General features: G+C 40.4%; 1 protein-coding gene across 1 annotated transcript in view; it reads left to right on the top strand.

Moving 5' to 3' along the window:
• The window catches only part of PKD1 (polycystin 1, transient receptor potential channel interacting), a 2,476,043-nt gene that overhangs the window by 398,306 nt on the left and 2,052,268 nt on the right, over positions 1–25,469 (top strand). The window contains exon 4 of the mRNA XM_044088902.1: positions 8,094–8,165. Within this exon, the coding sequence (XP_043944837.1) occupies positions 8,094–8,165 (72 nt within the window). The remainder of the gene's footprint in view (positions 1–8,093; positions 8,166–25,469) is intronic.

The raw sequence follows: 25,469 nt of genomic DNA, 5'->3' as shown, positions 1-25,469 counted from the left end.
GTGTCAAACCTGATGCTATCCCTTTTTGAGTTATCCGCAACTTGAATAAAGCAATTAAAATATTTGCTCTGGCCAAAGTTGTCCTTATTTTATTAGCAAAAGAGGACCTTAGACAGAGTACATAGAGGGACAAATAGGAATACATTTCTAAGTCTTTTTTTTTTTTTTTTTTTTTTTTACAATGATTGTTCCCATCTTTTCAAAATTTCTATATTTTATGATTATAATAATCACCCATGGTAGAAAATCCTGAAGTTTGGCATGAAGAGATCTAAGAATTATGCCATTATCTATGGTTTTGTTGGGCTTTCTCTGACCACATTAAATCAGACTGAGGAGTGCTAGTGGACTCTCAATAATTTTAATGTTCTCTCAATGGCGGCCTCACTTCTAAACCTCCCTTCTCTTTTTTTTCAAAGCTTGTAATGCTTATAATATTCTGAAGTACTAATTTCCTGTATTTTTGATCAAATCACAAAGACTCCATGACTTCAATTTGCTCCTTTAATCTGGAATTCAGATATAATGCTGTTTTTTCTAATCTTAACTGAACTGTTTTTACTTCCTGCTAATGTGTATCTAGTTTGTCTGCAAAGTTAGATTCTCAAGTTTTTCATTTAGAAATGTGAAATTGTACTGGAAATTTCATGTGGTCTGTCTAGCAGTCCTCAAACTGAGAATTATAATTTGGTCTTTTTGTACAAACAACAATACTCATTCTTTTCACAAAAGAATACAACTCATGAAAAAACTAGGCATTCCAAAGAAATGCTAAAACAGAAAGCCCCTGGCTGCTTCATGTAAGCATATAGTGTTTAGATATAACTAGTTTAATCTGTACTTCTGAAAATGCTGCTATTCTTTACTGTTGTGCACAAGAAGGTAAATATTGCAACTGATATTGTTTTCTCACAACTGTTCTGTTATGCAGTCTCTTCACTTAGGGCATCACGGACTAGGAAATTATTCTTGCATGTATTAAATAATGAAGTTGTAGTTTCATATCAATTTTGATGGCAGAACACTTAGTATTTCTAAAAGAAAACAGATGTTGCAGCATGCTCTGGAGAAATATCATCTGCCCTACTTTTACGAATTGCCAGTTTGTTTCAGGTTGGATGCATACCCTTTCTGTACTCTACTTAACCAGATAGCCCTAGAAGGCCAATTAGCCACCTGTCTGTCAGGTAGTTATCAACCACTGGTAATCCCTTCAGTATGAATTTAATACTATGGGGTATGATTTTCAACTGAATGTGCCTTATGAACCAGCTAAAAGAAAATGTACCATGTGCACTACTTGAAAGGTATGCTGGTCCTCCTTGCACCATTGAGTGTAATCCTATCATCAGCCTTGCGGAAGGAAATGGAGAAATCTTCTTGGAAAATCTAGTTAGTTGTTTCATTTCCCTAAATAACAACCTCCTGGAAAAAAGCTAAACAATGCCCTTAAAATGGATGAGTGTGATAGATTTTGTTTTGTTTTTGTTCTTTGCATAGCCGGCTTTAGGCACCAGCGAACTCTGCAGTTGCTGGGGGCCCCCAACCACAGTAATTTATTTATCTTGATATCTTGTAACATGTCTGTCAAACTAACAAAAGCTAGTACAGCAATTGTGTATACTTAACAAACCAGGTGGGTAATAACTCTAAATTATTTATATCTCCTTTAAAATTCAGAGATATCTCTGGTTATTGTAACAGTGTTTTATCAAGTAACAGGCTTCACAATCCCATTAAATATTTTACCACTGACATAGTGCCGCTGGCTTATTTAAACCCTGATTGGTGGATATTCTCTCCACTAAAACCAGCAACATAGCCAGGTTTAAATACCTGCAATACCCGTGGCCACAAGGGGACCCCTTAATCATCCTCGACTGTGTTGGGGCTCCACAAAAGCAGCTGATGAATAGGAAAATGAGGAAAAATGTATTAATTTCCTGATTATGCTCTTTAACCTGAACAGGGTTCTGGTATGACTCTTTTAGGATAAAGCTGGTAATGAACATAAGCAAGTTAAGCAGTAGAGAGATCAGCAGGCTGGAGTGACTAGTTTGAGTGCAAACCTTGTATTTTAAGAAGAGCTGATGACTCTGATCTTCAGGGCTGTTTTTTTTCAGGGAGTTTTATACATATTGGTAGAACACCAGATACTACAACTCGCAACTATTTTGCAGAAGAATTCAGCATAATACTAAACCTAATAGCAGAACAAAGGCTCAAAATCAGGAAGATGTTGTAAATATTAGCCTAATTCAATTAAATATTCAATTAAATAAGTTAATAGTTAATAGAATAACACCTTTTGCATCAACATGCATTTTTTTGACAATAAGAAGTATAAACCTCTGATACCTAAAACAATGAGTGAGAAGGTCAGTGAAAAACCAATCAGTAAAAACAAAATGAAACCTCCAGCAATGCTGGAACTTCCACTGAGTGACCTCCCAAACCTCTTATATCAGAGACACATGGGATGTATGCAAATGATCCTTTTGAACATCCAGTGTTTCAGCTAACTGGCGATTCTGAATGCACATGACTTGTTTTGTCGTTTTAATGGACAATTGCAGGCCAATAAAGCCAAACCCCACTAGCTGTTGATATGCATATTTTGGCCTTATTATGACGTCATGAGCACAGTACAAGCAGAGTGTTTGACTAATCAAAGAGACACAGGGCTGTTATACCCAACTGCTGTCCATTATCATTAGGGTCACTGCAAAAATATCCCAAACAACAGACTAAAACAATGAGTGAGAAGGTCACTGAAAAACCAATCAGTAAAAACAAAATGAAAACTCCAGCAAAGCTAGAACTTTCCACTGAGTGACCTCCCAAACCTCTTGCATCAGAGGCACATGGGATATAGGCAAATGATCCTTATGAACATCAGGTGTTTCAGCTAACTGACGTTTCTGAATGCCCATCACTTGTTTTGTCATTTTAATGGACAGTTGCAGGCCAATAAAGCCAAAACCCACTAGCTGTGGATATGCATAGTTTGGCCTTTTTATGACCTCATCAGCACAGCACAAGCAGAGTGTTTGACTAAGCATAAGAAAATATTCCTCTGATACCTGGAATTATTGATTGTCTGTATCCCTGAATGATTTAGTTGCAAATCAAACTTTTTTACGAAGGACAGATCAAAATTATAAACAAAATCAAGGAAGGTCTGTGTAATTAGAGACAGTGACAGGTATGTATTACTCCTCACCAAGGTAAATAAAGTGACTTATCCTGCTGCTGTTTAACAACTGCTAAACAGTATTTACTGATCTGGTGTGACAGTACCAGTGTTGCACAGTGTATTGCTATTTGCTGAAATAAGTACAAAACTAGTATTGCTATGGCTTTTGTGTGTGCTTGTAAAAAGTATTACTGATTGTTATCTCTGCATACACCTAATAATGCCAGGATTCGTACATCATTCTTCTGGGTGTCCGTGAAAAATGTAGCGAACAAGTAATGATATTTCAAAAGTAATGCATAAAATATATCACAGAAGATTCAGACACTTCAGTCTTCAAGGAGTCTGGTGGCCTCCCCTCCCTAGACTGTATACATTGATACAGGGAGCTCCCTTAATCATCTTGACTGTGTGAGGGCCCCACGAAAGCTGTTGCTGGTTGGAGAAATATGAGAAAAAAAATTATTAATTTTCTAACTACAGTTTTTAACCTGAACAGGGCCGACCCTTTTAGGATAAAGTTGATAATGGCCTGTGCTCCCAACTGCACCCATTCTAAAACCAGCCCTGTTCAGAAAGCTGCTCTAGGTTATGGTGGGAGGGGGAGAGTTGTGGTTACTGCTTTACTTTTCATTACAGTAAAACCATAGAGGTTTGCACATGAGGTCATTACAGTTTTTGTTTGGGCTGAGGACAATGTAATCATTGTTTCTATTACTTTTCTCACAGACCTCAGAGGTGTACAAAGAAGGTTAGTATAGCTTGTGTAGGGGCAGTGTACTGTCTAGGAGAAACAAAGTAGAATATATTACTGTAATCATTATTTTTTTCAGTTTCATATCAGGCACATATACAGGTAGCTGCCTTTGATGGGTAGGGTTGAGAAGTGAGGAGGCATGCTATGAATTTGTATGCCAGCACTCACTTGAAACACATGACCGTGGCAGTTTGTACCTCTGCTTTCATCCCTGTCTAACACCAGAGGGATGCACAGGCAGTGACTGTTTTTTGGGGGGGAATTAGGGAGGCAGACCGTATTCCCAGATGGGACCTATTTTGCATATTAAGCCTTAGGCACAACTTATGTCTTCCTTGAAGTAAAAAAATACTGAAATTCTTTTCTTACTCTTGCTTTTTGTTTAGGACACCATTGGATTAAAAGATTGTAAAAATGCTCTAAAATGTACCCCAGAACACCTATAATACTGTGGCTTCTTGCACCCTGGCTTAACTGGGTTGTCTCCTAAATGGTTATTACTGCACTGTGTTGGTCAGGAAAGGTGAGTTGAAAGGATGCAAGGAAAACTAACATTGAACAGCAACAAGAAATTACCTTCCTTAATCATAATTTCTGTTCAAGCCATCATTGGATGAAAAGATAATGTAAAAAAAAAAAAAAAACTAAAATATACTTTAGAGCATATAGACAGCATTTCATCTAAGTCCACACCCATACATAGACTTGCTATAATGTATCATTGTAGTAACTCAAATACCAGTAACTGTGAATGTCTCTCTGTGACATGGGCGAACCCAGTGTGGTACATAGACCGGTTGTACTGTAAGAGCATTATAGCTACAGGCGTTCTGTACATAGTTCTCCTAAAAGTTTGCAGCATGAACTAAAAGGCTATTTCTGAGGGGTGGCAGACAGTGGCAGGGTGATACTCTGATGGAAGTTCCTAGGGGGCCCCCGAACTTAACATTTGCTGAAGGGCCCCCAAAATGCTAACACTGGCCCTGGTTCTTTGTACTGCCATTGTATTTTCCCTTGTGTGTTCCTTTCTTTTTTAGTGGCAGGATGAGATGTAAACTGAAACTGGTGGAAATAAGGCTACAGCCAGTGTGTAGCTCAACCTAAAGGACTAAATAGTCATGTTCTTGATGGCACTATCATAAGTTACCCTTAAACCTCCAGATACTGTTTATCTTCCCTGCTCATAGGTGCCAGTTGTGCATGCAGGTAGGTAGTCTTAACTGTGCCACCAGATAAAGCTCGTTATCCTGCAGTGTGTACAGTTTTCTTGCATTTTTGTTAACCCATTTGACATGGGTTACAGAAGTTCATAGGTTCATAGGTAGGTACTAGGCTATCTGTCCGAAGACATTTATATGCCTAGCCAGAATGTGTTGGCTTTCGCTGCCCCCTTAGATTAGTTCCCTGTGCCTCTGTCCAGCAGAGCCACTGAAGAGATCTCCGAGGTAAACTTTCTTTTTCCCATCCACTCTTCATGGTTTCTCTTGAAGAGTGTTAGTGAGGAGCTCTGCCTAATGTAGATTGGAATCTTGTTCCAAAGCATGGGAAGTCTCTGGGACAGGAATCAATCCCTCCAGCACATCCTATTTATTGTTGTGGTGAGGTTTAGATCCCTAGAGCGTGTGGCTCGAGGGGATATGGTTTTCTGTAGGTGGAGCATGTCTATCAATTCTGGGTTGGATATGGCCTTGTATGTCAGGCAGAGATCACCTCTGAGTAGGCAGTATTCAACCGAATACAGTGGGAGTTTCTTCAGTCGAGCTGCATAGGTCATCTGTTTGAGGCCAGTGATCCTCTTGGTGAGGTACTTCTGTGGTCTTTCCAGCTGTTGCAGGTGTCTTGTAAGATACATCCCAAATAGGGAGTTGTACTCTATGATGGGTCTGATGAGTAGAGGGGCACAATGACCTCTTTTGATCTGGATGCGAACCCTTTTGTGATTAGGTGGGCCAAATAGAAGGATTTTCTAACCACTTTGGCAATGTAATTATCAAAGGAGAAATTACTATCTACTTGTGTCCCCAGATCCCTTATTATGTCTTATGTATTTAGGGGACTGCCACCTATGTGGTAGTTTGTGGGTACTTTGTTTTTTCCAAATGGGATGACTATGCACTTTTTGGCATTTAGCTTGAGGCCATGATTTTGACACCAGGTTTCCGTCTCAGTGAGACCCTTTTGGAGGATGTCTGTGTCAGCCGGAGAGTCAATTATAGCCCTAGTTTGCAGTCATCTGCAAACTTGGTCAGGCATAGTCCTCCTGTGCTTGCCTGTACCTCTGAGAAGCATATGCCAAACAGGAGGGGTCCTAGGACTGAGCCCTGGAGAACGCCACTTGTAACCGCTTTAGAATCGGACCTAACTTTCACAACTCTCACCATGTGGGTTCTGTCCGTGAGCCAGTTGGCAATCCATCTTGTGAAATAGAGGTTTATGTTTAGGCTGGTGAGCTTGTCTATAATACCAGAATGGGGAATGGTGTCAAAGGCCTTTGCGAGGTCTAGGTAGGCTGTGTGTGTACCACCTTTCCCTCGTCTATAGCCTTGGTAACTGTCTCAAAGAAGTCCACCAGGTTTAGGAGGCATGATCTACCCTTAACAAAGCCGAACAGGGTAGGGTCCAGTGTTTGGAGGTTCCCAATGTCTCTGTTAATGAGTTCCATGATGATGCACTCCATAGCCTTGCAGACCAAGCTAGTCAGGCTTATAGGGCGATAGTTCCCGGGGTTTGTTGTGGCTCCACCTTTGTGGAGCGGAATAACCATTTCTGTGTGCCACTCTATGGGTACGTAGCCTGTGGAGAGGCTGAGTTTGAACAGTGTGTTTAGTTGAGGGGTTAGTTCATATTTGAGCTTGTGTAGGATGCAGCCTGGGACACTGTCCGGTCCCATTGATACTGTGTTTTTGGCTTTGGAGAGGGCTGTTTTAACCTGAGTGTCTGTGATTTCAGGGGGTCTACATTCTTCTGGTATAGTTATGGGCCCTTTTGGGGGGGTGAGAGGGGGGTGAAGTTTGCACTGAACCTGTCTGCCAGGATGTTGGCGATATTGGTCAGTTCAGTGTATTGTGTGCCATTCTGCACTAACTCCGAGCAGATCTGAGCATTGCCACTTAGATTGTTGACATAGCTAACGAATGCCTTGTGGTTATCTTTGGTGTCCTTGGCAATTTTTTATTTCGAAGCTAGCCTTGGATGATTTTATGAGGGATCGTAGTTTCTTGCTGATACTGATCAGGGATGTCTTCCCTTCTTAGGATTTTGTTTTTTTTCTGTACTAGTTTCCTCCTCCTGTTGCAAGTCACAAATTAAATATATTATTTTATTGAGAAATTCAACAATATTATCTTGGGTAAGATTTATTTTGTTTAAAAAATGAAGGAACAAAGTTAGATGAATAAAAGCAGGCAATTCAGGGTAGTTGAGTAAATTATGCCTACATGGAAACCTTTAAATGTGAATGGAAAGTAAAGTGCAGGTGCACTGTGTACTAACTTGTAGTAATGTATAGATGTATATTTTGAATAAATAAAAACTGTATATGGATTCAGTACACCGAACTGAAATCAGTGAAAAGGAAGTACTCCTACAAACCAAATGGAAAATTTAAATTTAAAATTCAAATTTACAAAATATGGTGTATATAATTAAAATATATTGCTTCTCCCTCACTCCACAACTGTAAGTATATGCTAACTCTGAGGTCACATAAAAGTGTAGAAAGGACATTCTCTCCATTTGCAGTGAAAGTTAATGGTGTAAAACTTGCCATACCCGTTCATTTACACTACAGGGCAAATTTGATATTCTACGTTTATTTCATTTTTCTGAAAGATTCACATTGATAAAATGTACATCAGCTGAATGCACGTCTCCCTAATGTACTTATTTCTTCTGCCGTTGACTGTCAGACATCGCATGTTTGGTTTATTTTCTGTCAAATATATGTCTGTACTTTACAGAGTGAAAATGTAACAATGTTTTCTTGACAGTAAACCTCAAATATCTGCACACTTCTTTCTGAATTATGAAAATATATAGTTTATGGAAAATAACTGTTATTGAATGAATTACCAAAAACATCCATTTAAGACAAAAGTACTGCTATCCTTTTTTCATTGATTTACTTTCTATTTCTTACAGAGATTTAAGTAACAATCAGATTTCTGCAATAGAAGATGGAGTGTTTGCTAAATTATTTAATTTAAGTGAAATGTAAGTATATTTTAATTATTACTAGCATTTTAAGTGAAAATAAAGGATAGACTATGCAGGATTCAAATCATGGTGCAGCAGTTATTATGTCTTCCAAGTTCCAGGTCTTCTTAGAAAGCTAGCAGCTTGCATTTTTGAATTCTACCACTAAATAGTAAGGGCATGATATAGTGAGACATTCATTAAATCCTTTTTCTGAAGAAGCAGAGCTGATGAATGTGGCTGATGTAAACTCTGTATAACACAATTGTCACAGTGCCACAGAAAAGACCTGCTTTGTTTTTATTGCTACACCACTTGCATATTGTTTGAATTAGTGTGCGTGTGTGTGTGTGTTTGTTTGATTTTCTCTGTATTATGCCACAAGGTTGTAAGGAGGTGTCACTTAGAATTTAAACAGACTGAAATAACCGTTGTCTTTAAAATGGTTCTTCCATCTGATACTGTGATTAATGCCAAAAAGAATAGCTAGTATATCTGGATGCTTGCCCACTGTACACTCAGGGTATTTTAATTCTAACTCAGGTGAATAGACCATGTGCCACTTACATTTTTGAGGGGATGAAGCCTGCTGCTACAGATTTTGAATGATATTGTTAAAGGTGTGACCTAGTTATTCAGATATACAACCGAATACATAATTTCCATGGCATTTTGGTAAAACACTAGCCATTAACTACTGACTAACATAAGCAGTCATTTGAATGTGTACAGTCTAGACTCTTGATGAAAGTGAAATAAAAGCAGTTGTAGCCCTTATCAAAATGAGAGTACAGTATTTGTGTCAAAAGTAAAAATAAATGTATAAATGTTTATAAAAACATAAACACGAGACATCAGACAAAAAGACTTGTCCTTCTTTGAATAAAGATCTGCTTAAACCCTTAACTGGACTGTTTTTTCTCAGAAAGAGGATTTTATTTATTTTTGCTAGTTTTGCTAAGTTAGCTGCAGCCAGGATCTGACATTCTGAACAGTTCTGCATATTTCTAATCTTTCACTTTGTCACCATAATGTATACTTCGTCAGTGAGGTGGAATAGACCTCTTGCACATGTGGTCTTATAGCAAGGACATGTGACTGAGATGTTAAAAGAACAAGCTGCGTGTTTCACTAGTTTTACAATTTCTGGCCTATTTGGAGGCTGTCTATAAATGATTTAACATATTTTGTTTGTTGTGTTAGTTCTTAAGCCATGTTTTCTTTTCCACCTTTCTGGTATAGTGCGGTGATGTCTGAATATCTGAGCTATGATAAGACTGGTACTTCTTCCTGTGTGTGAGGGTACTTCCAGTAAGGTAGCATGTTCTACGATTACCTATTGTTATAGGTAAGTAGGACTTGCACATCTGTACTATGTTAAACAAACGCACTGCCCTGCTGGCATATGGGTAGATACCCAAAGCTTACCCAACCTGGCAGGAAGAAGGATAGAAGTTCAGGAGTCCCTGGAGAAGTTCTTGTGACGCCTGCTCTGGCTTTTGAAAAAGTATCCCAAGATGTAGCATTTTGTAAAGATATGGACAGAGGACCAAGTTGCTGCCTCAAGAATACTTCTAGAGTCCACTCCTTTCTAGATTGCCACTGAAGAGGAAAAGGTCCTGGTGGAATATGCTTTACCTTGCGTGGATTCACCTTGCCATGGTGGGTGTAACACAAAACAATACGAGAAGACAACCAATGCGCAGTGATTTGCTTAGAAACAGGATGACCTTTCTCTGCGCCTGAGAATGAAATAAAAAGCTTTTTGGCCTTCCTAAAGGATTTCACTCTGTCAAGGTAGTACTTGAGCTGCCGATACACATCCAAGGTATGGGGTGTGTGCTTGTGTGTGGTTTAAGCTTAATAGCATAAAGAACTGGAGATAGCTCTGTCCAGTACTGATTTTATATGTGACAAATGTGTCCAGTACTGATTTTATATGTGACAAACGGCAGCTGACAGTGCACAAGCCTGAGTACAAGAGTGAAGTTAACCTTGTATAGTGTTTTCATCACTCCTTTCTTGTTAGAATTGGATGTGAGACTTTGTTCTTACAAAGATTGTACTAACTTATGTTATATCTTCCATGTTCCAACATTTTCTGGTTCAGGCTGCAGGTGAAGCTGTGTGGTATACTAGTTTGCATAGTTTAATGTGAAAACTTTCACCTAGGTATAGTATAACCTTATATCAGACATATCACCCTTCTCTCCAGTTCTGCTTCAATGTGGACTATAATTGTCAGCACCTTACATATCATTCAAAGGATTCTGTCTTCATATATTTATCATTTTCTCTCCCAGGAAGTGCTACCCTCATTTCTGTCTGAAGTCAAGGCCAAATTTATTTCTAGAGCTACCTACCCCTAAGCTTTATCTTCAGCCTCCTGCCTCCCTTTCACTGTGTAAAGGGTGAGGTCATTAAATTTACATGGATACATTTATATTTAATGTTGTACCCTTGAACAGAAAGGTTAATAGACTGACCACAATGATCGGCACTGCAGTCTCCACCATAAGCTTCTCCTGCAAGTTTTTCAATGATCAGTTGAAAACACAAAGGTAAACACCATTGCTGACCGTTTTCAGGTAATTTTTCCCCTAGGCATATGTTTTTTGCTGGCTACACCATCCTTATATCTCCCATTCCCCATGGATATATTGAGCGTAGACTGATGTTTCATGCTGACACCTGCTATGGCTAGACAACTTAGATTGACTGCAGGGCAGCTCTAAAACGGAGCACAGTTGCATCCTTCTATTGATTCTCCTGACTTGTACAGAAAATTAATTCAGGTAATATATAATGTGGGACCTGACGCCTGCTTAACTAGGTTATCTGTCACATAAATAGGTATCAACTTACATTTCATGAAAGCATTGTAATGTCCATTTTCTGTATGGGTCCCAAGGCTTCACCATTTGAAAACATTACTGCAGCTACTGCGGTAGTGTTGTCGCCTCACAGTAAGATGTTGTCCTGCTCGATTCTCAGCTAGAGCGTCTTCTGTGTGGAGACATGCGTGAATGGGCGTACCTTCGTTGAAGGTTGTGCATCAGGGCCGGCAACTCGGCACATAAAAATCTACTGCCAATCATTAGCATTTCCACTGTGGCGACCCCTAACCGGGAAAAGCCGAAAGACGCAACAACTACAGCTACCTGAGGTGAGGTTATGGGAACTGGGGCTTTCCTGTATTTTAATGCTTAAGTTGAAGAGTCTCTTTGTTTTTCAGGGCCATTGTATGAAACAAAGTTTGAAAACACTTTCAGCACTTGTTCTGTTACAAACTGATTCAGGCATTCATGCTTCTATTGCCCTGTTACCTCATAGTCTAGTATGTGTCAGTTTCCAGGCTCTCCAGAGGGCATTACCCAGCCATGGGCCTTTTCTTAATACATGGTTCATTGGCTCATCTACAGTCTAATCTGCTGTAATGAAATTACCTGAAATGCCAGCTGAGTATGAATTTTGCCATTAGCAGAATGATCAGTTACTTAATGAAAGCATTTTCTCCCTCATTTATTGAATGGTCATTGAGACTCCTGTGGACCAAGCCGAAGATACGCTCTTTCATTTTTCCTTTCTTGGATTCTAAGGTATTATACCCCTCAGTATTTGTGTAGCTGTTGCAGATGTCATCGTATTTTTCTTTTAGGTTTCCTTCTGCAGGTTACTCCTATCCTTTTACCCGTATGCTTTGTAGATATGTCAGTCTGTGTTCAGATTCCTTCTTGCAAGGTCACTGTACTTTTTGGACTATTCTTTCTAGACTTATATTTTTTTAAGGACATAGTTTTTCTCTGCATTTGAAAATCATCTTTATTCTAGTTAAAACGTCTTAGAATTTAGTACCCCTCTTCTTGCCAGATGAGTGCTATAACTACTGTTGGCACTTGACTAGGATACCCTTCAAGTGATCCCTGATTTTTACTTCAGCTCAGGGATTCTGTTATTTTTTCTTTATTTAACTCATCTCCTGTGCTTTCTTCAAATATAATGTGGAAGTGACAAATCAGGACATTTTCCCTTGGCCTTTGAAAATGATCAGTATTCTCATTAGAGCCACTTCTTACAGACTTGCTACTCTTCCCCTTACCAGGTCAGGTCAGTCGCAGGCACCGCTCTTGCACCTAACTAGGTCACCCTTCAAATATCCATTAATCTTACTTCCCATTTTATCAGTTTGGGAGTTCTATGGTTCTTGCTTTATTTAACTCACCTCTAGCACTGACATCAAATTAGTCATGGAATTGACACGTGTATTGTGTTTGTGTTTGCCATGGAATATTTTCCTTGGTGTCTTTGAACATCTCCATATGTCAATACTGGTGGAGGCAGAAAGGTATGTTTAGAACAGTGTGTGTGTTGTAACTGTAAGAAGCATTTCAAAGTGAGGGTGCATGCATAGAAATAGAGAGCATGTGCAGGCAGCAGTGCCACTATGAGAGAACAGCCAGAGTGTTAACATGTCTGAGTGTGGTAGTCAGTCTGTTTATAAATTTATTTAAGTTTAAGTTACTAAGCCTCAGTCCTGATGTGTTTGTATATAATAAAGCTGCTTGAACTGAACCCACAACTGTTCATCTGTTTTATCCTGACTGGACGAGTATATATCTTCCTTCAGTTCACAAAGCTCACAACAAAGCAGGAAATGCTTTTAACTCCAGTTGTATCTCAAAATCCTGAAACTCAATTTGACCACCTATCCAACTCCTCAACAACACAGATCTTCAAAGATGAATTAAAGCTGTTCCTGTCTTGACTCCTGGCTATGACTCTGCTATTCCAAGGATAAATCATTCATAAACGACATCTCCTATATACACATACATATCATTGACTACTCTTGTCTCTTCTGTCTTATTTTTCTGTCTTTTTCCCTTCTTATGATAAAGTTTGTATACTTATGTCTGACCTAATGTACTGCATCCGATGCTATGTTGCTGCAAAAACTATTAGTTTATTTAATAATCTGCTTGCTTATCCTCACTTTGTATCTAATGCTGCTAATTGTTATCTGAGGATTTTGTATATTGTATAATACTACTGTAAATAGTTCTCAGTTGTCGGTTTTTTTAAGTTTTGGTATATAATATGTCTATACACACTGAACAGAGTGGATGAGAGGTGATGACTCCAACTCTTAGCTGAGATATAGAAGTATCCTGTTTTTTTTTTATTATTTATACAGTTTATTGTTTCTAGCAATTTATATATAGCACTTTTATTGTAATCTGCACGGGTAACTGATTTGTTTGCAGTTAAAGCATTCTGTATCTTTACAAATCTTTATCTGTTTAAAACTTTCATTTTGTGGCTTTCTCTAGTGCTTTGTAGGCTGATAGCTTTTGTGTCCTCACCCACCCTCCCTGTTGGTGTCTTGTGTTATACTCGGTGGCTTTGCAGTTGCCCGCCCCTACTGTAAATCTGATCTGGGACACTCCTCCCAGTGTAGTGTCATTAGCTCATTCTACCTAATATAAAGAGAACATTTGATAAGGTCTTCTGTTTCTCCTTTTTCCCTTTCAAAAAAAAAAAAAAATTTTGCCTGAATTTCCTTATGTTCTGACTGTGCTTCTCAAACATTTTGGAAATATAGAGTATATTTTAGCGCATTTATTATAACTGTAATTGCCTTAATATTGCTACAACTCAAGTGCTCTAGGTTGCACTGCATCTGAAATGTTTGTGTGTTTTAGCTGCTTTTCTGTATATATAGACTTCTCTGTATATGTAGACTAGCTACTTATTCTGCTGTGTTACTGCCTCTTAAATCGTTTTTCAGTTGTGCACTTGCCTTGCTTCATTTAAAAAGTTTTAAATTGCTAATTTTGTAGAGTTTTAATTGCATTTACTGTTTAGGACTACACACTCAAGTGTGTTAGACTTTTCTGTGTTTATTTACTGTATTATTGCATTGTTTAGCCTGTTTCAACAAAAAAAAAATATACTATCTTGTTTGCTCGTTTCCCACCTTTTCTAGCCATATCCCGGGCCTTGCTTGTCTCAGAACTTTATTTTCTGTGCTCAGAGCTATCCAGACCTTGTTGTGGCAGAGGGAAGTCCTACTGCCTACCAGTGGGACTGGTGAGCATTGTACTGCCTATCTAACGCTAGAGGAGTGGTTTCCAGCTCTGAAATTGTAATTTTATTAGCCTTTTTGGGCTGATTTCTTTCTCTTTCAACTTTCTGGCTTAAAAACGCGTGTGTTTGCACATTTTTCACATCGTGCAGCACTACGAGGCTACAGTTAAACTATTCCAGGTGCCAGAAAGTCTGCTCTTCAAATTTTCCCTTAAAACTAGCTGGTTTCTCAGTAGTAGCACTAAAATCTGACCCCTGTGACTAGCACTTGCTCTAGAACCTGCTGTAAAGCACTAGGAAGCCTGAAACTGATACAAGCACTCAGCTCTCCTTGTCAATAAGGAGAAATTAATCATAGGCACTAAACAGCCTACAATTGCAAAGTACCTTGCAAAGGTAAGGGAAAACAGCTCTTAAACCTTACAAAAAAGCACTTAAACAGGCATGTCCAAGGGTCAGCTTCCGGTGGTTTCTCCTGTCCACCTGGTGAATCTGGGCATACTGGGGCAATGCAGCAACTGCCTCATGTACACAGACAATCCTCTCCTCCTACCACCCAACACTACAACCTGCGAGAGATGCACTTACACAGCCAAACTGGAAGCAAAGCTCTCTCCCATCAAGATTGTGCTAGACAGTCAAGAGGAGAAGGCTAACACCTGCATTACACCTCTAGCAACTCATAGCCCTTCAAAACCCACACCATCAACTCCCACACATAGCAACACTAAACCCACATATGCGGAGGCCCTTAACATTAATCTGCCCAAGCAACAAGGACCTCCGAAGCCAAAACGCAAACAAACACCAGTCACAACCAAAGTGACACATAGCTCACAACACCAGTGTGCCACCCAACAACAGCCCCTAAGGAAGACAATGTACCCAACACTTTAGTCATAGGTGACTCTATAGTCAGGCACACTGATGTCCAACTCACCAGGCTGAACAAGGAGAAAATTACAGTCAGCTGCCTGTCGGGTGCCAAGATCCGCCACATAACGCATGCACTCAAGTCACTCCACAACAGGTACAAATACGACTCTGTCATAGTCCATGCTGGAGTAAATGACTTGAGACGTACCTCCCTGGACTACATGAAAAGAGACATAGATGAGCTGTTGGATCATGTGACCCAGGCAGGTATGACCCTAGCCCTGAGTAGCATCCTGCCTTCGCCCAGAATGATACCACAGTATAAGGACAAAATGATTGACTTCAACAATTGGCTAAGCTTCTGGTGTCATTCAAAGGGAATCCAGTATTTGTCTGCCTGGGAAGATATGATCGTCAAACCACGATGCTTTGCCAGAGATGGTCTGCACCTCTCACCCCTGGGATTCAGGTTACTGGCTGAAGCTCTTACCACCCCTATAGTGCCTTTTTTAGGCAAGGTTCAAAGGATAAAACCACCACCGTAACAGATACAAGCATGCAAAATCTGAAGGTAATGCTACTCAATGCTAGAAGTCTAAACCTCAAAATGCACTCTCTCGAGGCACTCCTAAAAATGGAGAACATCGATATCTGTGCAGTGACTGAGACCTGGTTCAAGGCTCCAGAGAGCACCCCTGCAATACCAGGCTACAATTCTTACCACACTTTTCGGCCACAAAACCAAGACCGAAACACTAAAGGTGGAGGAGTGTCCATATTCACCAAGGATATTCACACCTTCAGGCTAGTTGTCCAACACAATGCATATGAAATTCACCAGGTGCAACTAACACTAGGTAAGACTGCAGTCCAAATTGTAGCTTGCTACAGATCCCCCACCATACCCCAAGATTCTCACTTCACCTTCCTAAACATACTGGAAAATATTAAGATACAACCAAACACCCTAATACTAGGTGATTTCAACTACCCTGCCATTAATTGGGAAAACTTACTCGGGTACCAACTCCTTTTCCCAACGGTTCTTGGAATTCATAAATTCCAATGCCCTGGATCAGCTAATCCATTGTCCCACCAGGGGCTCCAATATCCTAGACCTGATCATTACCAACATGGGGAGATAGATGCTCCACACCAGTGGTCACCCCCTCATTGGTCAGGTCTGACCATAAGCAAATCACCCTTGACATCCACATCCCACCCGCACTCCCCAGTAAGGAAACCTCCTTAAAAAACTTCTCCAAAGCCAACTTCATACTACTGAACTCAGAAGTGACTATCTTCACAACACCCACGCAGACGGGATCTGGAAGTTCAACTGCAGAATCCTACACTAAGGCACTGTATGAGCACATCCACTCGTGCATGAATTGTGCCATCCCAAATAGAACCAAGATGCTCTTCTTCAAAAAAAGGAAGCCAATCTGGTGGTCCCCTGCTATAAACAAACTATACAACAGAAGGAAGAAACTGTTGCAGAAAAGAGGAAAATTCCAAGATGCAAAAAACTCCCTCACCAGCCTCAGTAAGAAGCTGAGATCCCTCATAAAATCCTCAAAAGCTAGTTACGAAAATAAAATTGCCAAAGATTCCAAAGACAACCACAAGGCATTCTATAGTTATGTCAAGAATCTAAATGGCAATGCTCAGATCTACTCTTTAAATATACTGATCTCAAGGATATTGCCAATATCCTGGCAGATCGATTTAGTGCCAACTTCACTCCCCTTTCACCCCCTAAAGGGCCCATTTCAATACCAAAAGATTGCCAAATTCCGATAATCACAGCCACACAGGTAGAAACAACACTCTCCAAAGTGAAGAATACAGCATCCATGGGACCAGATGACATCCCATGCTGTGTACTACATGAACTACAAAATGAACTGGCACCCCACCTGTGTCATGTTTAATCATAGCCTCACCTCAGGCTTCGTGCCCACTGAGTGGTGCACAGCTACAGTTATCCTGCTCCACAAGGGAGGATCCACCTTGGATCCCGGGAATTACCGTCCCATCAGTCTGACAAGCCTGATCTGCAAGGGCATGGAACGTATTATCATGAACTTATAAACAAAGACATTGGCAACCTCCAGATACTGGACCCCACCCAGTTCGGGTTTGTGAAGGGTCGATCTTGTCTCCTGAATCTGCTTGACTTCTTCGAATCGGTCTCCAGAGCTGTGGACGAGGGTAAGGAGGTCCACACAGCCTATCTGGACCTCGCCAAGGCCTTCAACACCATCCTCCACTCTGGAATCATAGATAAACTTACTAAGCTGGGTATAAATCCCTACGTCACTCGATGGGTTGCCAACTGGCTTACTGACAGAACCCAGACTGTAAAAGTAGCCAACTCCAAATCCAGCTCCGGACAAGTGACAAGTGGAGTACCTCAGGATTCAGTCCTGGGACCACTCTTGTTTGGCATCTACTTCTCTGAAGTACAGGCCAACACTAAGGGACTCTGGCTAACAAAGTTTGCAGATGACTGCAAACTGGGAGCCATTATTGAATCCCCAAATGATGTGGATATTCTACAAAAGGGCCATACAGAAACAGATGCCTGGTGCCAGAGCCATGGGCTCAAGCTTAATGCCAAGAAATGTATAGTCATCCCTTTGGAAAAAACATGTACCCATGAACTACCACATAGGTGGCAGGACACTAAACATCGAAAGTGTGATGAGAGACTTAGGGACACAAGTGGACAGTGGTCTCACTTTCGATAACCACATCGCCACAACAGTCAGGAAATCCTTCTACGTGGCACACCTCATCACTAAGGGCTTTTCATCCAGAAAAAAGGAGGTCATTGTCCCACTGTACTCATCCCTCATTAGACCCATTATAGAGTATAATGCCCCATTTGGTATGTACCTCACAAGACATCTGCAACAGCTGGAAAGGCCACAGAAATACCTCACTAAAAGAATCACAGGCCTAAAGCAGATGCCATATGCTGACTGTCTAAAGAAAACTCCAGCTATACTCTGTGGCATATCATCTACTCAGAGGTGATCTCTGCTTAACATACAAGGCCATTTCAAACCCTGAGCTGTTGGACATGCTCCACTTAAAGAAATCCCAATCCCTCAGAGCCACACGCTCCAGGGATCTAAACCTTATCATCACAATGAACAAAACATGCTGGAGGGATAGGTTCCTGACCCAGAGACTCCCCATACTCTGGAATAGACTGCCTATACATGTCAAGCAGAGCACCTCATTGGCCCTTTTCAAAAGGAATCTTGATGATTGGGTGAGAGATAGGAAATTCACCCCGGGGATCATGTCAGTCGCCCTGCTAGACAGGGGCCCAGAGAAGTAAATATTGTGGGTAAACATTTCCAGGGAATTGCTATGGCTAGGCTTGCATAGGCCTTAGGGCCGATAGCCTAGTACCAACCTATGAATCTATAAACTAATGGCATTGAATTGCACTATTGTATTCTTACCATGTAAGCACTTTGTATTTATGGATTTTTTCTTCAGAGTCTCCAATAAAGAGGCCCTCTGCCCAAACAGACTATCTGAGTTAACAACGCAAAAATAATTACTTAAAGGTGTAAAACATTTTAAGGCTGAGTTGTGAAACAAAATGCATCTGTTTTTCTAAACCTTGATTGGTAATATAAAATACAGACTTGTTCTTTTATATTTTGCAGCACTGTATTACAGCTGTAGGTGTAAGGGAGTTCTGAAAATCATGCCAGTGTTGTTGTATAAAGAAAGCTAGAGCCACATTTAGATTGCACAGTGTGAAGTAGTCCTGCAGCCTGTGTTATCAGTGTGTTGCGGAAGAGATGCTGGATATATATTTTTAGTTAAAATAATTTATTGATTTATTTACATAGTAGCTGGGCTGACCAAATATTTCAGCTCTATCTTTAGAAGATGGACAATGAGATGTGTGAAAACATGTGATAAACTGACACACACAAAAGAAAATGTGAAAGTACCAACATGCATATGATGAAAGAAAATCCTTCATACACAGGCTGTATCGCATACAGTGCATATAATGCAGTCTGCATACCAACTGCAACCAATACACAATACATTACTCATGTTTTGCACATTAGTGATAAGGTACAAAGCATTCTTAAAGGATGTAATACACTGAATGTGTATATTGTGTACATTGTTAATCATGTAGTCAATACCTCATTATGTTAGGGAATATAACTTGAATAGAGAAGAAGACAGAGTTTAGGAGAATGTGACAAGAAGTGTGATATTTTGGGGATAGATGAAAGTTATTAAAGTTGGAGCTGGAAGAAGGGTTAAAGGTGAAATAAAATTGGAAATACAGGCACCAGAATTGTACTTAAAGGAAAATACCCTTAAATCTTTTTAAAATCACTCAGCGTGGATTTAAAATCAAATCCTTTTATTTATGCATAAAATGATGAGTGCTTTTGTCTATTTACATAAAAGACTTCACTGGACAAACAATCAGATTATACTCTTGCTTAAAAAGTATTATAGACCAATAAAAATCACTTTATAACCATGTGATTTTCCAAGCCTCCCAACAAGCTCCACCCAATACACAAAACAATTTTAGAGCATAGCAGTTTACAATATGTAAATAAAACACAAATACCTGAGTTTTCAGTGGACATCCAAGATACGGAGCATCCTTTCTCCCTCATTTTTAAGATCAGTAAAGAAAGCAGCGGCATGGATAGTTTGTTATAAAGTAAACTCTGATACAACTTTAGGCATAAAAAAAGATTAGTTTTCAAAGAAACCCTGCCTGTGTGGAAAATGAGACATTGTTGACTCACCATAACAGCTTGCAGCTCTGATGCTCTTCTTGCTGAGATCAGAGCAATTAGTAAAACTGTTTTACTTGTTAAGAACCTCAAGTGAGCCAGATTAGCTGGTTCAAATGTAGCAAAGGTTAGTTTTTCTAACACAAAATTAAAATTCCAAGAAGGGGCTACTGGTTTTCTTGGAAGCCTCTTAAATAAAACCCCTTTCAAAAAACTTTTGACATGAGAAAACCTTGAAAGAGGATCCATAGGCAGACATGCTGAAATGGCCAATAAATGAACCTTGTTGGAGGAGTAAGAAAGGCCATAGGAAAGTAACTGACAAATATTTCAAAACTAGAGAACAACTAGACCTCCACTGCTGCTGGCTATGGTGGTGTTGGCACCAACTAGAAAACCTCTTCCATTTGCTAATATATGATTTTCTAGTAGCAGGCTTTCTTACCTCCATTAGCACCTGCTGCATGTCCTCAGAAAAGAAGTGCCTAAAGGAAATTAAAACTCTTATCATTCAGGCAGTCAGTTGAAGTTGATTTTGGTTAGGGTTTATCAAACATCCCTGATTATGTGTGAGTAGATCCATTCTGTGGGGAAACTTATGGTATTTACCCCTGGTCATTTCCAGAAAAGGTATTTACCCCTGGTCATTTCCAGAAAAGGGACCAGGAAGGAAGTCACCACAGTAATCTTGGGGGATTCCTTCTGGATCTTCAGAAGCACCCTGAATATTAGTGGAAAGGGTGGAAAAACGTACAGGAACATTCCTGTCTAAGGAAAAGAAACGGCATCTATCAGTGGTTCACTGAAATGGGTTTACGATATTGTTGTCTCAACGTTGTGGTCTTTGATTATGTGGTGTTTCGATCTGAAGTAGACCCATATATATTTAATGCATGCATCAGGATGTGCCACCTTGTTCAATTATGTATGTGAAGCATTTTTCTGAAGTGAGTCCATAACTTCAGTTTTTTCCATGTTATAATATTTGTGTTTATGCAGGATTATTTGGGAATGAAAATATGTTCAGGTATACATTTAATACATATTTATGTTTTTTTAGACAGTAAAATGCATTTGAACTTTTTTAACTAGCAACTGTCAGCCACATGTTCTCGTTAGACAGAGAACAAGAAGCATTACATTAACAAACTGCCCTCATAACTATGGTACATAAATGATTTGACCATAAAGCTAAAAGAAGGGCTAGAATTTTGAAAGCTTTAGGCTAAAATATTGCAAGGTACTCTAGTATAAGGCTATCTCGTTGATTTGAGTCACAGTGGAGAGTCGTGGAGTAGGTTAAAATACGGTTGGAACCCTACCCTAAAATTGCATGTATAGCTGGTAGCATGCCACAATATTTCAAAAAGCTGCATGCTATTATTCAGCAATTCTTATAGTAGCTCAGAGTTGCACTGTGCTGTTACTGCAAGGTAATAAGTAAAATAAATGTATTCATTTACAATAGCAGGTTTTGGAAGTTGTTATAATGGTTAAGGTGTTTACCTCACAGATACAAGGTACAGAATTCAAGATTTGAAAAGGGAAATTAGCTGGAATTAAAATGGTAAACAAGAGCAGCTAACTTAATACTTGCCCATAAACCCTTGTCTTACACAATGTTTTGTAATTGTGTGTTTATTTTGTATATTGATACCTGGAGGCAGACTTCTGTTATATCTGCAGTTTTGTCACACACCTTTCCTGTATTTCTCGAAGTCTTGTTGGAGAGCAAGGAAATATTTGTGGCCGTACCGCAGCTGCATCACACAGGATGTTCATCGTGTTTCACTGCTGCAATCATTACACTTGGGTTATCCTGCCGTCAGGCGGTCCCGCAGTCGGCCAGAGTTCCAAAGTCTTGGTCCGGCGTCTGTTGCTGTTGCCCCCTCTCTGACATCAGTGCGTCAGGGGTATATAAGAAGCAGCCGACGCCATTTTCTTCAGTCTTTCTTGCTGCGCGGTGCCCAAAGCAAAAGCAGTTAGCAAGTGCCAGTCGGTCATCTCCTGAGATATCAAATTCGATTTTCAGAACCAAAGTCTTCAGTAAAGCTAAGTACCCCATTGGGGAAAATTTTTCTTGCCTCAGACCGATGTCAGTAAAAGTTAATAATTGTATTTCTTGTGGGAAGCAAATACCTCATAAGGATTTTCATTCTTACTGTATTCCATGCCTAGGCCCAGATCACGACGTCACTAGTTGTTGGTTTTGTGCTAGATTTAACAAACGCACTATTAAACGTCGGTTTGATTTTGCTCGCCATTACTTTGGCCGAAGGTTTAATTATACCATGCCTTTGACCGGAATTCACAAAAAACGCAAAGATAAGGATAAGGACAGGCATCCGAGGCCAAAACCTGATGACGAAGCCTCTTCTAGGCCAGTCGCCGGTTCTCAGTGAGGAGCTTTTGTAGCCCCTGACACCAGGCCTCTGGATACTCAAGGTGTTGGGCCTACGGAGACTAACCCTTCAGATGGATCCGGAGCTGCTGAGCAGGCATCGGCTTCTGAAGGTGTTTTCAGACCTTCACAACTTACCATTGCAACTACAGCCAAGTCTAAAACTACATTAAAGACAAAGAAGTAAGTACAGTATTCACCTGGACAGGCCTCCATGCCTAAAAAGCAGATGCTCAAAATGGCCGAAGACTTAATTACTCTGATCAGGGGTTCCCATCCCCCTCCTGATAAAAGGCCTAGGCAGGATACAGACTTCGATTCCTCTGACCAGTTTTCTATATATTCTGATTCCTCTTCAGACCAGGGATACTCTTTACCCCCCTATGAGGACTCTGATGCTGAAGAATCAATTCCTTCAGCCTCTCCTCCTGAGGATTACTCCTTTAGGGAAACTTTACATACCATGAGGGAGCATTTCCATTGGGAGGACCAGGATTACTCAGAATCCAAGAAAAGGCTCAGAGACTTTCTTTTATTGCCTCAGCACAGGCCCCTTGCTATTCTGCCAGTATTGGATATTGTGGATGATGTGTTCTCTGAATCCAGTTTAAATCCTGATTCTTTACCCCCTGCTCCAGTCAAGCCAGACAGGTACTACAGAGTCACTGAATCTCACAAATTTCTTTATAAAAACCCTGTTGCTGACCCAGAAACTATTTCCCAGGGTCCCAAAGGGGTAAAGGCTTCCACGGCTAAAAATCCAGTTCCCTCGGACAGGGATTCTACAGCATTAGACAGATGGGGGAAGAAAGTTTACACCTCTGCAACTTTAGCAGTGAGGGCTTTAAATTGCCAGTTTCACATGCTTAAATATCAACAATATTTACTGTCTCAGTTAAAACAGAAAATGAGTACAAGTGCAGAACAACCTGATTATAAGGAAATGCAGGATTTATTGCATGCAGCTGAACAAGTGGGAAAGCATACTTTGCAATGTGGTTTTGATTTATTAGAAGCTTCTTGTAGAGCAGCAGTTACAGGATCTGTGATTCGGAGGCATGTTTGGTTAAAAGAACAAAGTTTACCAGATCATGTTAAGGCAAAATTATTGGATGCTCCTTTACAGCAAGATTTTTTATTTGGTGTTAAGGCAGAAGAGGTATTAAAGAAAATGGAGGATAAGGCAAAATCTATGCAAACAGTGAAGGATTTCTTACAGGTACAGCCACCTCGATTTAGCAGGAATTGGCCTACAAAAAATTGGTCCTTTCCGGTGTCAGACAGGCCACAAAGAGGCAGACACAGACGCCCAAGAGGCAGATCTCAGCCCCAAGGCTCTTACAGACCACGACAGTGTGGTGCTTCAACCCCAAAAGGAGGCGAGGACAAGTCACAACCTTACAGGAAACAGTCCCAATGACTTCCTAAAAGGAATGCCAGACCTGCCACAAAATCAATGGGCAGAGGCACAAAAACAAGTTACAGCCCTCATGGACATGAGAGCTATTCAAAAAGTGCCACAGCAGGAACAAGGAGAATGATTTTACTCAAGACTCTTCCTGGTCTCCAGAAAGGCCTGGAGACCCATACTAGACCTCTCTACTCTAAATACTTACCTGGATGTTCCGAAATTCAAAATGTTGACACTACAGCAGCTCCTTCCCATGTTGGGCAAGAAAGCTTGGCTCGTTACTTTGTACCTCAAAGAGGCAAACCTGCATGTCCGTATCAGACAAAATTGCAGAAGATACCTCAGATTCATAGCTGGTTCAGTGTACTACCAATTCTCTGCACTGCCCTTTGGCTTATCTACTGTGCCCAGGGTCTTCACAAAGTGCCTGGCACCAGTAATTGCATTTTGCAGACAAAAAGGAATTCAAATATATCCATACCTGGACAACTGCCTGATTCAAGCGGAGAGCAAGGACATTCTTCTAAAGCATCTGGCGTTTGTAAAAAGGTTGTTAAGTTGCCTAGGGTACACAGTAAACAAAAAGAAGTCAAAGCTAGTTCCCTCACAAGAGATAATATTCCTGGGTGCCAGCTTAAATACAACGGCCCAGATGACTTATCTCACGCCAGACAAAGAAGGACAACTGACTCAGTATTTTCAATTGATGGCAACAAAGTCCCAACTCCCTGCAAGAAAAATTCTGCGGGCCTTGGGATTCATGGCATCCTGCATATTACTAATTCCGTATGCCAGACTGCATATGAGGAAATTACAATGGTACCTAAAAAGTGTTTGGACTCAGCACTCTCATAGCTTGGAAACAGTAATACCACTAATTCCCTGCCTACAACAGGAGTTTCAGTGGTGGACACAGGCATGTCACCTCAACAAGGGTCAGCCTTTCACTCTTCCCACAGCCAGGCAGACTTTAACAATAGATGCTTCGGATTATGCCTGGGGAGCACACATGGCAGGAAAATGTATTCAGGGCAAATGGACCACAGACCAAATGCATCTTCACATCAATCAAAAAGAGATGTTGGCTGTACAAAATGCCCTAACAGCATTCAAGGACCTTCTGCATCCAGGACAATTATTATTAAAGACAGACAACACCACAGTAATGTGGTACATAAACAAGCAAGGGGGCACTCATTCTTACCCCCTATGCAGACAAGCCATGACCTTGTGGAACACAGCTCTAACTTATCAAGTTCATCTGCAAGCACAATTCCTGCCAGGAAAGAAAAATACTCTGGCAGACGACTTAAGCAGAAACATCATGGATCCTCACGAGTGGAAATTAAATCCACAAGTCTTCAGCATGATAATGCAAAAATGGGGGTGCCCAGACATATATCTTTTTGCCTCCCCACTGAATTGCCAAATTCTGCACAAGGACTTATCACACACAAGCATGGAAAGTGGATGCTCTTTCGTTCAGCTGGAAAAGCCTAAACGCTTATGCCTTCCCACCTCTGCCTTTCCTTTCAAAGCTACTCCTAAAAGCCAGACAAGAAAAAACACAGATGATTCTGATTGCTCCAGACTGGCCACACCAGCATTGGTACCCAATCTTAAAGAACTTAGCTCAAGGCCCACTTTGGATTTTGCCTCAAATTCCACATCTTCTGACTCAACAAAACAATCAGATCCTGCACAGTCAGCTCAAAACCTTAAACCTGGCTGCATGGCAGATTCAT

The sequence above is a fragment of the Protopterus annectens genome, chromosome 12.part0, assembly GCF_019279795.1.
Source record: "Protopterus annectens isolate FY-2018-M chromosome 12.part0, PAN1.0, whole genome shotgun sequence".
NCBI classification, from domain to species: domain Eukaryota; kingdom Metazoa; phylum Chordata; order Ceratodontiformes; family Protopteridae; genus Protopterus; species Protopterus annectens.
The sequence above is the reverse complement of the archived record's forward strand: the minus strand, read 5'-3'. Positions and strand labels throughout refer to the sequence as shown.